General features: G+C 37.3%; 1 protein-coding gene across 2 annotated transcripts in view; it reads right to left on the bottom strand.

Moving 5' to 3' along the window:
* Positions 1 to 14,206, bottom strand: part of LOC145446089 (acylcarnitine hydrolase-like) — a 282,243-nt gene extending 268,037 nt beyond the window's left edge. The window contains exons 1-2 of one of the 2 annotated variants that reach the window (XR_013917205.1): positions 14,071 to 14,206; positions 13,283 to 13,472 (exon numbers count right to left, since the gene is read on the bottom strand). Coding sequence is in view for 1 of the 2 variants with exons in the window: in XM_080324278.1 (XP_080180404.1) it covers positions 13,071 to 13,472; positions 14,071 to 14,184 (516 nt within the window). In the remaining variant the exon portion in view is untranslated. Of the gene's footprint in view, positions 1 to 12,995; positions 13,473 to 14,070 lie in introns of those variants that run through there. The other variant, XM_080324278.1, reaches the window with a different exon arrangement.
* Between the last annotated feature and the right edge of the window lie 1,272 nt (positions 14,207 to 15,478).

The following is a 15,478-nucleotide window of genomic DNA, read 5'->3' as shown; positions in this document are numbered from 1 at the left end:
TCAATACCAACTATAACTCTACAAGAATCAAGAATCACAAGTATGTGCATTACACAGTTATTGTCTTTATTAACTTGAAATCAAACACTTAACAAAAACACGCAACTAATCATTTGGCAACTCTAGCATTACCAAAAAATTCCAGTATTGTTGATTGAAAATCCTTGAGTCATTATTATCAAAAATGTTATAGTACCGCATCGGGATCCATTCGCGGGATGTACTAAAGGTAAATCCAAATAATCCACATTCGCGGGATGTACTAAAGGTAAATCCAAATAATCCACATTCGCGGGATGTACTAAAGGTAAATCCAAATAATCCAGAATGAAATATTTGGACTTTGACATAGTGTGAATTGAAATATATTGACAAACATGACTACCAACTTTGATCCAGTCACATTTCAAGATCATACTTTGAAACAATCCTTGAAACTTACAACTCTATTCGCGATCTTGCTTTCCGTTTGCCAAAGAGACATTTTAACATCTTACCATACTCAAAAGAATTATTCATAACATTAACCGGTGTTAAAAATATAGTTTTTACTTACTTGATTATATCACTACAACTCGCAAACTTGAATTAATTCATCCTGGTTGTATTCATATGACGATATTACTTCTCCGTGTCGGCGACTTGAGATTAACATAATATGCTTGAGTATACGAGATTTGAAAGTCCGACCAACGTAGTTGAGAATTCATTTCTTACAATCGAACGATGGTGTTATATTCAAAGTTATCATGCTGTGAACATAAGGATTGACACATTGATTTGACATATGAGATTTTGTAATAGTTGATCATTACTTTATTATTAAATTATTTGCGTTAATTAGACCCGGCGTTGTGGTAAATGTTATGACAGCAACAAACTTTTCAGTACCAATGTTATTGACATATTAAGCTGTAAAACTATGTGTGTCTGAAATGTTCTTGATAGGAAAATTACTCCACCTTGGTAAAAATCACTCTGCGTATCGCGGATATCAGAAAATATTTCCAGTAACCAAGACTAAAGATGAAACGACAATATCGGTATTATTACATTCAGCAATCAGTACAATTATTAAAATCTATCGTTTGCGATAAACAGCACTAAAGATGTAATAATTCCAGTATTCATACATTGAACATCCGATACAAAATGCTTTATTATCCCGATTGCCAACGGGTAATTGAAACGACTATGTGTAGAATCAGTATATCACAATATCGTTACTATTGAATCCAACGATTTATTGTCGGAATTTGTGACAGAGAATTGAAACATATGCACTTTACAGAGTATGAAAATATCACTTTGAGTATCGAGTACCGTTCGAAGCTAGCGATCAATTCTTAATCATTTCAGTAACTCCCCATTGTGTGTGCTAAATGTAAAATATCGCGAGGTTATACACTCTAAGACTTTGATTATTGTAAAAATATATTGTGATATGTTTGTTAGATGCATCCAATTCAACTAGAAGTGTCTAGTGCCCAACACTCGTAATATCAAAAAAGTACTTGCTAGACTGTTATTTGCTAAACGTGTTTTGTATTGTTGTTCATTTCTAGTATTGATTGAAATCATTCTTGAACCCTCAAATAATAATTCCCGACATGAAACCAAGCCGCTGAAAGTCGTTACCATCACGAAGATACAATGTGTACGATGTTTGTCAAATGTGTCCTACCTGGCCAACAGAAAACAAATTTCACTAGCTTGGTAATGAAACCGAAGTCTCCATTCGATATTTTGTTTGTGTCAAATACTTTACAATGAACACATTTGCGTGGTTGAGCTTTACATCATCAAGCTGTTATTTGTAAATCAAGATTTCGGTAAACTTGTAAATGTATCGTTTAACTAACTGACATTTAGTGATTGGGGAACATACCAAACGATACACATCCATCTCCGAAATACTGCATTGATCTTAATTTCCATCATCGTGATAAGCGAAGTACATTTGTTTTGAATTCATAACAATAGGCTTTTCTATGGCGCGATAAATTATTGACAAGTTCTGCTCAGAAGATTGGTTGCATATCACTAAAAATAATATACCACACATATTATTACTGTTACTCCATTCATAGGTATTTTTCCTGTTGTCGATTTTCAAACGAGTAAAATTTATTACTTGAGTTGCTCTGCTTAATGTAAATGTAAACTCACCCGTCTTTCAACAACAAACAATGTTAAAAAAAGTATACAATCAAACACAACAAGTTTTACGATACTAATTATTATCCCACATAACCCATTTCTTACCGAAGCCATACGAAATATATTCATGTTACACGAAAATATTCGCTCATGCTACAAACCTGTACAATGATTGGTGGTGCGTTCAAACTGTTTCGATACCTCAAGAACTTTATTGTCTGAATGGTTGTTCATGTATCTTAATAATCAAGTAGTTCAACACATAACTAGTATTACCAGAAACACCAGAGTTGTTTACACAAAAGTTTGTATGTGTACAGTATGCGAATACCATGTGCAAGTCCAGCACAATTGTGGTATCCATACGAGTTTAGTTAACACAATTTACGACACCGAGGTCGCCTCATCTTTCGTAAGACAACAAACCAAGGCTTCAGGATATGTCCATGTCATAACAATAAATCAGCTACTCCAACAACAGAGTACATATGTTTTCTAGTTACGGTGCTTACATCTTACACACAATTCATCACATGGTTGTCCTCACAACAAAACAGCTAGAAGATGTTATCATACAAAATGGTCGTTATAGTTTGCACACCAATGGCACATCGTACAAGTAACAAGTCTCGAGAATCCAGTTATTCAAAAAAACGTGAAAGTGTTTCTACACCAAGTCGTTGTGTTGACGAAAGCGTATATTGTAATATCATGATCGATTTGCATTCGTTGGTTACAAAATGTCACTACTCAAAATAATTATTTTTCACTCAAACACAAACGCATACTTGTCACCATTCGTTTCATCAAGCACGAGTTCAAGAAACCTGCTACGACATGAATTGTTATTTTTATGTTGTGTAAATAGGTAATAATTAATTTTAGTAACACTATATCAACATCATCGAGTTGCGCGAATAGATTTACATGTGGTCTTGTGGTTTTAATCGAAGTATACAGCACGGTCTAATGTAGAGTCATCTCTACTGTACAGCAACTCGGTAATCGAAATGCATTAAAATTTAAACAACGATCTTGTTTCGTCGCACCAAAAATATGTTTACTATCGCGATACTCTGCACAGGCCGTGTAAATCCTTTTCACACTCGTAATAGTATACCAACAGCTACCGGCGACGACGTTTAACAATACCAACAACACTAAACATACGATACCTACCCAAGTAAAATTACCATTTTCACCTGGAGGTCGGTCGTTACCCGAGTAGAAATACCATTATCCTTTGGAGATTTATCGTTTACCCAATGTAACAAGCCCCTTTTCCTTTGGTAATCTATTTTTTCTCTGAGTAACAATCCTTTTTCACTTGGAAATATATTTTTTCTCTGGTTAACAAACCTTTTTCACTTGGAAATATATTTTTTCTCTGGTTAACAAACCTTTTTCATTTGGAAATATATTTTTTCTCTGGTTAACAAACCTTTTTCACTTGGAAATATATTTTTTCTCTGGTTAACAAACCTTTTTCATTTGGAAATATATTTTTTCTCTGGTTAACAAACATTTTTCACTTGGAAATATATTTTTTCTCTGGGTAACAATCCTTTTTCACTTGGAAATATATTTTTTCTCTGGTAACAAACCTTTTTCACTTGGAAATATATTTTTTCTCTGGGTAACAAACCTTTTTCATTTGGAAATATATTTTTTCTCTGGTTAACAAACATTTTTCACTTGGAAATATATTTTTTCTCTGGGTAACAATCCTTTTTCACTTGGAAATATATTTTTTCTCTGGGTAACAAACCTTTTTCACTTGGAAATATATTTTTTCCCGGGTAACAAACCTTTTTCCCTGAGCAACAAACCTTTTTCACTTGGTGATCCGTCGTTTACCCGAGTAAAAATATCATTTTCCTTTGGAGATTCGGCGTTTACCCAGTGTAACAATACATTTTTACTTGGAAAAATACTTTTACCTAGAGTAACTAATCATTTTCTCCTGGGTAACAAACCCTTTTCGTCTGGAAACTGTCATTTACCTGAGTACCAATACCGTTTTCACTTGGAAATCTATCTTCTCCCTGGGTAACAATATCATTTTCGTTTTGAAAACTGACAACCACACCGGTCAATTTGATATTTTTGTATATTGTTACAACGGACAGTGACAAAATATACACCAACAACGACTCCGATACATTTGTGTAATCGCATACTCACTTGTTCTGGTGCATCCATCAAAATCGACGGTTAGCCACACACACACACACACACACACACAATACCAATGCGCTATTTCGATATGACTGCGATGTCCGGGTTCGTGCTTTAGATTTTCCAGAACCAATCCGTCTAAAGTTGTAATCCCCCGCCTTTGTTAACTGGTTGATACACGGATAACAATCTTCGGAAAATGTAGGAACGCATACTACCCATCGTGCTAACGATTCCAGGTTACTTGTGATTAATTTCCTTGCTCACCCTATACAGATTATACGTACAGCGATATGTAGTGGTAATCGGTTTGGTCAATACATATCGCCCCATTCAGTATGGAATTACAAACCCAATACAGGTCAGTTCATAACCGGATCCGGATATTCAATGCAAAGCGATAAAACAGAACCAACGACCAAATGTAATTAAACATGTAGATTCACAACCCTTGATTTTTTTTCTTCGTGAAAAATGACAATACATATCGAATATATATTTTACGATGGTTCAACCCTGCCAAGTATTCACGTAAATGTGGTTTATGACATTACATACAATGTATCAGTGTATCAATGTTGGGTGTTTATGCACACATCGGTATAACCCATAGACAATATCATCATACCCTCCAGGACTTCGTTATTGCATCGTGAGGTCAATAAAATCAATCGGTGGCATGGACGACAGAAGGCTTGGAGATCCAATGTAAAATTCAGACAAACAAACGGATATATTTGGCCATCTTGGTTATTCACTCAACTACCATTGGTGCTCTCGATACAGCGAACGGTACAGTATGCAACGCATATCATTAGAGTGATATATCCACAGATAAATATGGGGCCTGGCCACAATAATTGTACGACGCCGACAAATCGATGCACGCAAGGTGTGGTTGATAATAATTGTTTCATGTGTCAAAGAGACAGCACTCTCTCGTAAAGGTTAGCAGATCCCACAGAAACACACCTTGGATTACATTATCAAATCGATTTTAAACTTAAACCGAATCACTGGTGTTGAGAGTAGTGATATCCGATTTTTCGAATATTCATATCGACTTAGTGAACGATCGGTAACAACACTAATCATAAACATTATGAATATTAGTAATTCCAGTCGTATCTATCTTGTGTTGTTACAAGTTGCTAAAACCATCGAGTGAATCAGTGAACGGATAGTAATCTGGGTTAAATCTCGATACAATTATTGTGGCCAGGCCCCATATTTATCTGTGGATATATCACTCTAATGATATGCGTTGCATACTGTACCGTTCGCTGTATCGAGAGCACCAATGGTAGTTGAGTGAATAACCAAGATGGCCAAATATATCCGTTTGTTTGTCTGAATTTTACATTGGATCTCCAAGCCTTCTGTCGTCCATGCCACCGATTGATTTTATTGACCTCACGATGCAATAACGAAGTCCTGGAGGGTATGATGATATTGTCTATGGGTTATACCGATGTGTGCATAAACACCCAACATTGATACACTGATACATTGTATGTAATGTCATAAACCACATTTACGTGAATACTTGGCAGGGTTGAACCATCGTAAAATATATATTCGATATGTATTGTCATTTTTCACGAAGAAAAAAAATCAAGGGTTGTGAATCTACATGTTTAATTACATTTGGTCGTTGGTTCTGTTTTATCGCTTTGCATTGAATATCCGGATCCGGTTATGAACTGACCTGTATTGGGTTTGTAATTCCATACTGAATGGGGCGATATGTATTGACCAAACCGATTACCACTACATATCGCTGTACGTATAATCTGTATAGGGTGAGCAAGGAAATTAATCACAAGTAACCTGGAATCGTTAGCACGATGGGTAGTATGCGTTCCTACATTTTCCGAAGATTGTTATCCGTGTATCAACCAGTTAACAAAGGCGGGGGATTACAACTTTAGACGGATTGGTTCTGGAAAATCTAAAGCACGAACCCGGACATCGCAGTCATATCGAAATAGCGCATTGGTATTGTGTGTGTGTGTGTGTGTGTGTGTGTGTGGCTAACCGTCGATTTTGATGGATGCACCAGAACAAGTGAGTATGCGATTACACAAATGTATCGGAGTCGTTGTTGGTGTATATTTTGTCACTGTCCGTTGTAACAATATACAAAAATATCAAATTGACCGGTGTGGTTGTCAGTTTTCAAAACGAAAATGATATTGTTACCCAGGGAGAAGATAGATTTCCAAGTGAAAACGGTATTGGTACTCAGGTAAATGACAGTTTCCAGACGAAAAGGGTTTGTTACCCAGGAGAAAATGATTAGTTACTCTAGGTAAAAGTATTTTTCCAAGTAAAAATGTATTGTTACACTGGGTAAACGCCGAATCTCCAAAGGAAAATGATATTTTTACTCGGGTAAACGACGGATCACCAAGTGAAAAAGGTTTGTTGCTCAGGGAAAAAGGTTTGTTACCCGGGAAAAAATATATTTCCAAGTGAAAAAGGTTTGTTACCCAGAGAAAAAATATATTTCCAAGTGAAAAAGGATTGTTACCCAGAGAAAAAATATATTTCCAAGTGAAAAATGTTTGTTAACCAGAGAAAAAATATATTTCCAAATGAAAAAGGTTTGTTACCCAGAGAAAAAATATATTTCCAAGTGAAAAAGGTTTGTTACCAGAGAAAAAATATATTTCCAAGTGAAAAAGGATTGTTACCCAGAGAAAAAATATATTTCCAAGTGAAAAATGTTTGTTAACCAGAGAAAAAATATATTTCCAAATGAAAAAGGTTTGTTAACCAGAGAAAAAATATATTTCCAAGTGAAAAAGGTTTGTTAACCAGAGAAAAAATATATTTCCAAATGAAAAAGGTTTGTTAACCAGAGAAAAAATATATTTCCAAGTGAAAAAGGTTTGTTAACCAGAGAAAAAATATATTTCCAAGTGAAAAAGGATTGTTACTCAGAGAAAAAATAGATTACCAAAGGAAAAGGGGCTTGTTACATTGGGTAAACGATAAATCTCCAAAGGATAATGGTATTTCTACTCGGGTAACGACCGACCTCCAGGTGAAAATGGTAATTTTACTTGGGTAGGTATCGTATGTTTAGTGTTGTTGGTATTGTTAAACGTCGTCGCCGGTAGCTGTTGGTATACTATTACGAGTGTGAAAAGGATTTACACGGCCTGTGCAGAGTATCGCGATAGTAAACATATTTTTGGTGCGACGAAACAAGATCGTTGTTTAAATTTTAATGCATTTCGATTACCGAGTTGCTGTACAGTAGAGATGACTCTACATTAGACCGTGCTGTATACTTCGATTAAAACCACAAGACCACATGTAAATCTATTCGCGCAACTCGATGATGTTGATATAGTGTTACTAAAATTAATTATTACCTATTTACACAACATAAAAATAACAATTCATGTCGTAGCAGGTTTCTTGAACTCGTGCTTGATGAAACGAATGGTGACAAGTATGCGTTTGTGTTTGAGTGAAAAATAATTATTTTGAGTAGTGACATTTTGTAACCAACGAATGCAAATCGATCATGATATTACAATATACGATTTCGTCAACACAACGACTTGGTGTAGAAACACTTTCACGTTTTTTTGAATAACTGGATTCTCGAGACTTGTTACTTGTACGATGTGCCATTGGTGTGCAAACTATAACGACCATTTTGTATGATAACATCTTCTAGCTGTTTTGTTGTGAGGACAACCATGTGATGAATTGTGTGTAAGATGTAAGCACCGTAACTAGAAAACATATGTACTCTGTTGTTGGAGTAGCTGATTTATTGTTATGACATGGACATATCCTGAAGCCTTGGTTTGTTGTCTTACGAAAGATGAGGCGACCTCGGTGTCGTAAATTGTGTTAACTAAACTCGTATGGATACCACAATTGTGCTGGACTTGCACATGGTATTCGCATACTGTACACATACAAACTTTTGTGTAAACAACTCTGGTGTTTCTGGTAATACTAGTTATGTGTTGAACTACTTGATTATTAAGATACATGAACAACCATTCAGACAATAAAGTTGTTGAGGTATCGAAACAGTTTGAACGCACCACCAATCATTGTACAGGTTTGTAGCATGAGCGAATATTTTCGTGTAACATGAATATATTTCGTATGGCTTCGGTAAGAAATGGGTTATGTGGGATAATAATTAGTATCGTAAAACTTGTTGTGTTTGATTGTATACTTTTTTTAACATTGTTTGTTGTTGAAAGACGGGTGAGTTTACATTTACATTAAGCAGAGCAACTCAAGTAATAAATTTTACTCGTTTGAAAATCGACAACAGGAAAAATACCTATGAATGGAGTAACAGTAATAATATGTGTGGTATATTATTTTTAGTGATATGCAACCAATCTTCTGAGCAGAACTTGTCAATAATTTATCGCGCCATAGAAAAGCCTATTGTTATGAATTCAAAACAAATGTACTTCGCTTATCACGATGATGGAAATTAAGATCAATGCAGTATTTCGGAGATGGATGTGTATCGTTTGGTATGTTCCCCAATCACTAAATGTCAGTTAGTTAAACGATACATTTACAAGTTTACCGAAATCTTGATTTACAAATAACAGCTTGATGATGTAAAGCTCAACCACGCAAATGTGTTCATTGTAAAGTATTTGACACAAACAAAATATCGAATGGAGACTTCGGTTTCATTACCAAGCTAGTGAAATTTGTTTTCTGTTGGCCAGGTAGGACACATTTGACAAACATCGTACACATTGTATCTTCGTGATGGTAACGACTTTCAGCGGCTTGGTTTCATGTCGGGAATTATTATTTGAGGGTTCAAGAATGATTTCAATCAATACTAGAAATGAACAACAATACAAAACACGTTTAGCAAATAACAGTCTAGCAAGTACTTTTTTGATATTACGAGTGTTGGGCACTAGACACTTCTAGTTGAATTGGATGCATCTAACAAACATATCACAATATATTTTTACAATAATCAAAGTCTTAGAGTGTATAACCTCGCGATATTTTACATTTAGCACACACAATGGGGAGTTACTGAAATGATTAAGAATTGATCGCTAGCTTCGAACGGTACTCGATACTCAAAGTGATATTTTCATACTCTGTAAAGTGCATATGTTTCAATTCTCTGTCACAAATTCCGACAATAAATCGTTGGATTCAATAGTAACGATATTGTGATATACTGATTCTACACATAGTCGTTTCAATTACCCGTTGGCAATCGGGATAATAAAGCATTTTGTATCGGATGTTCAATGTATGAATACTGGAATTATTACATCTTTAGTGCTGTTTATCGCAAACGATAGATTTTAATAATTGTACTGATTGCTGAATGTAATAATACCGATATTGTCGTTTCATCTTTAGTCTTGGTTACTGGAAATATTTTCTGATATCCGCGATACGCAGAGTGATTTTTACCAAGGTGGAGTAATTTTCCTATCAAGAACATTTCAGACACACATAGTTTTACAGCTTAATATGTCAATAACATTGGTACTGAAAAGTTTGTTGCTGTCATAACATTTACCACAACGCCGGGTCTAATTAACGCAAATAATTTAATAATAAAGTAATGATCAACTATTACAAAATCTCATATGTCAAATCAATGTGTCAATCCTTATGTTCACAGCATGATAACTTTGAATATAACACCATCGTTCGATTGTAAGAAATGAATTCTCAACTACGTTGGTCGGACTTTCAAATCTCGTATACTCAAGCATATTATGTTAATCTCAAGTCGCCGACACGGAGAAGTAATATCGTCATATGAATACAACCAGGATGAATTAATTCAAGTTTGCGAGTTGTAGTGATATAATCAAGTAAGTAAAAACTATATTTTTAACACCGGTTAATGTTATGAATAATTCTTTTGAGTATGGTAAGATGTTAAAATGTCTCTTTGGCAAACGGAAAGCAAGATCGCGAATAGAGTTGTAAGTTTCAAGGATTGTTTCAAAGTATGATCTTGAAATGTGACTGGATCAAAGTTGGTAGTCATGTTTGTCAATATATTTCAATTCACACTATGTCAAAGTCCAAATATTTCATTCTGGATTATTTGGATTTACCTTTAGTACATCCCGCGAATGTGGATTATTTGGATTTACCTTTAGTACATCCCGCGAATGTGGATTATTTGGATTTACCTTTAGTACATCCCGCGAATGGATCCCGATGCGGTACTATAACATTTTTGATAATAATGACTCAAGGATTTTCAATCAACAATACTGGAATTTTTTGGTAATGCTAGAGTTGCCAAATGATTAGTTGCGTGTTTTTGTTAAGTGTTTGATTTCAAGTTAATAAAGACAATAACTGTGTAATGCACATACTTGTGATTCTTGATTCTTGTAGAGTTATAGTTGGTATTGATTCTATAAGTGTGAAAACAGCGACGCGGAATGTGCGAATAATTCGATGCGGCTGAAAGTCGGCGTCAGTAATATTCGGTTACGTTCGATTCAACAAAAACGCGTTAAGGGATTTGTCAAAGGATTAGAGTTGTACCGATTTAAAACATTCAGATACGAATCGACTTGATTTGTGTAGTGAGTTTCATTTCGAGTTGACAAATTGACGCATTGATTGAATATTCTCATGATTTGTATCACGCAACTAAAGTCAACCACTCTTCTGAAGTGTCAAAACATATAGCGATCGCGGGCAAGTGACAAATTGTTGGTTTTGAATCACCGTCTGCGACGGTTCTGTGACAAACTAATTACCGAAATATTACCTTGTGAGCGGGCATGAGGGATTGCTATGTCTGCAGCATTATCCGGTGAGTGGTTGTTGGATTTTAAAATTATATCACAACCTTTTGAATAAGCGTTCACTTCACAAAGGATTAGGGTTAGAGCGGAAATAAGTGACAATTTGTCGCTATTCAAGTTACCGACACTGGCGGTCTGTTATTCGTTACTTATTAAATCTTACGAGTGAAATCAAGTTCTGCGACAAACTGATTACTAAAATTTCACGGCGTGAGCGAGCCAACACGAGTTTCCAATACGACATGCGAGAGATACCTATACTTGAAAGTACGACGTGCGAGCGCACCCATAAGAACACATGGCGAATCACCACCACAGCCTATACCTGTAACGTTATCATGTCACCCGAGTCATTATCTTGTCAGCGATCGCGGGGTTTTGCAAATATTTCACATCTTTTTGAAGTGTTCGTTTGCGAACGCGACTATTGTTGATATTCGAATCGCCGTCTGTCGCACGCACTGCGTAAATCCTCTTGCAAGCCACGTTTCCGTTTGCGCGGTTATTGTTGGTGACTATTCAACACCACGCAAGAGATGCCTGAAAGTGCGAATCACGACCGCACCCATAAGAACACATGGTGAATCACCACAGAACCCGTAAGAATACACGACAGGCGAATCACCGCCACCGCCTATAGCAAAAAAGGCGAGTCACGACCACGAGTTTTCACGGCGAATCACGACCGCAGCCTATACCCGAAAAGGTAACCATGCCACCCCCGCCATAAGACACAATGGCACCATGCCACCCCCGCCATAAGACACAATAGCCGCTCACCACCCCCGGTTTTCCAGCCGCTCACGATCCCCGCCATAAGAAATAAGAGCCGCTCACCACCCCCGCCATAAGACGCAATAGCCGCTCACCACCCCCGCCATAAGAAATAAGAGCCGCTCACCACCCCCGGTTTTCCAGCCCGTCACCACCCCGCCCATAAGAACCAATGGCGCATCACGACCGATCATACTAACTACTTATGTGTAGGTATTAGGGGGTCTTCAAAAATGACTTCTTTTCTGAGATCGTACTGGCTACTTGATAAAATTATTAGGTTATACCTAATTTAAAGCGTACACGCCAAATTTGGTTAAATTCCAGCCAGTAGCCGAATTGCTACAGAAGAAAGTTTCTATTTATTATCTAAAAATCAATAACAAAAAATTTGAAAATTTTATGTTCACCCCACGAAAGTGTTAGGTTGTCTATGGAAACGATGTTCCCCAAATTCGGTTCAATTCCAACCAGTGGAAGCGGAGTTATTGCCGTCGAAAACAATGGATTATGAATAAAATAGTATTTACGGTGACCAAGTCTTTAATTATTTATCATTTTATCCGCCTAATACACACAATGTACAATGCGATACAGAATACGCAATCCTACTGATGACTGGACGTAACGTAAGGTAGATTTGACATGCATCATCATTATTGCTGAGTAAATCTAGTATCATCAAATACAAATACAGGGAAAAATCATATTCCTAGAGCCAACTTCTAATCGAGATCGTGAATTAATTTCGTATCATGCCCGAATCCAAGTTCGTATTCGATACGATCGTCAAGGTGTATCCTTATTCGAAATTCCATGTCAAAATACATTTAAAATACTTAGGTTTTTCAAGCTACTTTCTTCCGCAACTACCAATATCGACGGACGAGGTGATAATCACGAACGGCAATGAGTTGATGGTGACGTCATATCACGGAAGCGAATCCTATGATTTGCCGGATTACTTTATGCCTATCAACATATCTATTCTCGTATATATGTTGGCTATATCGCCAGTCGAACAAATGCTTACTTTGGATTTGGGAAATGGTGAAAAAACCGCCAACAATCTGGGTTAGACATATCTGTATTGCACTACCAAGCGTTGTCGCTATCACGGCCATTTAAAATGATCCGCATACGAGTCTAGGTTGTCAAAGAAATCACAAATCTCTTTGTAAGGATTCGGCATCGCAAAGTCACCAGCGTCCCCGTTGATTTGCAAGGCGAAATAACTGTCGTCGGAACCAGTCTCTCTGAATTTCGGCCAATAGACAGCTCCCATATCGGCTCCCGCTTGCGATGCGACAAGTCAAGTCGGTGATAACGGCACAGCGCTGCGTACATTGTATAAATACCGACCCCTGCGGAGGGCGCATTTGGATTTCCGTATTTGGCGAAATTCGTCCAGTAATATCCCATTCTCTGGGCGAGCAATCTCTCCGTCGGGGTGTACTCGTACACTGTCAGGTTTTCGACGTTGAAGACATGCGGGAGCTCTGCCGCATGGCAAACCGCGTCAAAACATGGCTCGATTTCCCAAAGTTCCTAAAAACGCCAAACCAGCGAGTAAACCGCTGATAGATGGAGTAGCACGAAAACGTTCAACAAAATTACTCGCCTATAACATGCTTATGTAAAGTTTGCGTTACTATATCTGACCTACATGTCTCTATAAGTATATATACACAGACGTGGTCAGTAACGCGGTACCTCTACTTTATCCGAGTGCTCACTTATAGGTTTAGCCTAATTGTATAATACTTTCTCAGGCCATTGTCCTGACAACTTGGCAATGCAGCCCCTGTATTATGGCACATGACTATGTCTTCAAAAACTAAACCAGCTTGTAGCGTCATTGGGAAATAGTCAATTTACGTGTCGAGTATAGATGTACCTTGCAATTCAATGGTATAACTATGCGACCCATGGACCAACTCTAGTTATTGGAACCATATACTTGAGTACTTTTTAGATGTTCATTATTTACCTCTATTTGAAGTAGTTTTGATATGACTTTGAAATTGTTCCTTATATAGTTGTAATTGAGTAGTAATTTAAAGATTTGCTTCCATACTTTTACTCGCGTAGCAAGTATGACTACTTTAACAACATGTGCGTATATACCTATTTATTATATACTTACATAAAATGACCACGTTTGGTTGAATATGTAGAAGTAACTGTCGCTCGAAGTCAAAGGAAACATTGCGTATCGGGTTGGGCACGTGCATATGTACTCGGTGCCCAAAGCTGCCATCAAATCTCTGTTGGCGCAGTCGTCCCCGATTACAGAGTCAAGCGGATCACACTGTTAATGGAGAAATATACATGCAACCGCGGGGTTTTACTAGACTCGAACATGTCCTGGAAGAGTCATATTCAGTCCCTAGAAACTAAATTATCACTGAAGTGCGGCCTGTTCTACAGCCTTATAGGCGCTTCATGGCAGCATGGAAGCTTCTGATACTCTTCAAATCCTTAATCCAATGGAAGTTACATTAAGCCATCCTCTGTTGGGGGGCTGCCAGTAAAACTGCACTCAAGCCACTGCAAAAACTACTGCATAAAGTACTCCCAATCATAGCTATGGCCCGAAATGGGCCTGGCTGCCCATCCAACAAGTCGCTGCTGAAGAGATTCGGCGTCCTAAACATAGAAGATATGTGGAAACTAGAAATCGCCAAGTTTATGTATCAGTTCCACTGCGGTCGTTGCCCCGAATATTTCAATGACTTCTTTACCTCGTAATCAAAAGCGCACAGGTACAACACACGTGCGGCCGCGTCGTCCAAATATCATATGATCGACCGAAAAGAAAATCACTCTATCAAACATGCCGGACCTGATGTGTTGAACAGTATCCCGCCGGCCATCCGACAATCGACGAGCATGTCCACATTCAAGTCGAAATACAAGCAATTACTACTAAATAAATACAGTCCATCCTCAAGATCACCGGACCACGACTGACATATATCGATCTCGCTTCCCACGCCATGCCGCCCTATTTATTGTCGCTTTCTTTTTCTATACTATCTTCTGTACTTTCATTCAGTGTGCATGCGTCCTCTTTACATCGCCTAGGCCAAGGTGGGTGTCTCATTCCATAGACTACTCCAAGTCCTTTCGACATCTTCCTGTCTTTTCATTGTATCGCATTTTTGTGGTGTATTGAACTGATAAAATTGCTAATAAACCAATGATGATGATGGTTGTATTTAAATGAAATCGCGGATTAAACTACGTTTTATACAAAGGCTCTTGTATGAAATGTTGATTTTCACATTTACGTAATTTCTCTCATCATGGCTGTAATTGCGAAAGATCATGTGACAACAGTGTGGCGTCTATAGACTATAAGAATAGCAGTTTTAGGCGATATGGTATACATGTGAAGTTCGCGCAATTGATATCATGATATCGATTAATGCCATTTACGCTACCCTTTCTGTGAAAAGGATGATGAAATCACGACCTAGTCCAGAATCACAATGAGAATGCACATTGAGAATGTTGGAAACAACCGACTCATCATCTCACCAGCGGAGGAT

This window comes from Botryllus schlosseri, chromosome 9, assembly GCF_051294905.1.
Source record: "Botryllus schlosseri isolate E-star chromosome 9, Bs_hap1, whole genome shotgun sequence".
NCBI lineage: Eukaryota > Metazoa > Chordata > Ascidiacea > Stolidobranchia > Styelidae > Botryllus > Botryllus schlosseri.
The sequence above is the reverse complement of the archived record's forward strand: the minus strand, read 5'-3'. Positions and strand labels throughout refer to the sequence as shown.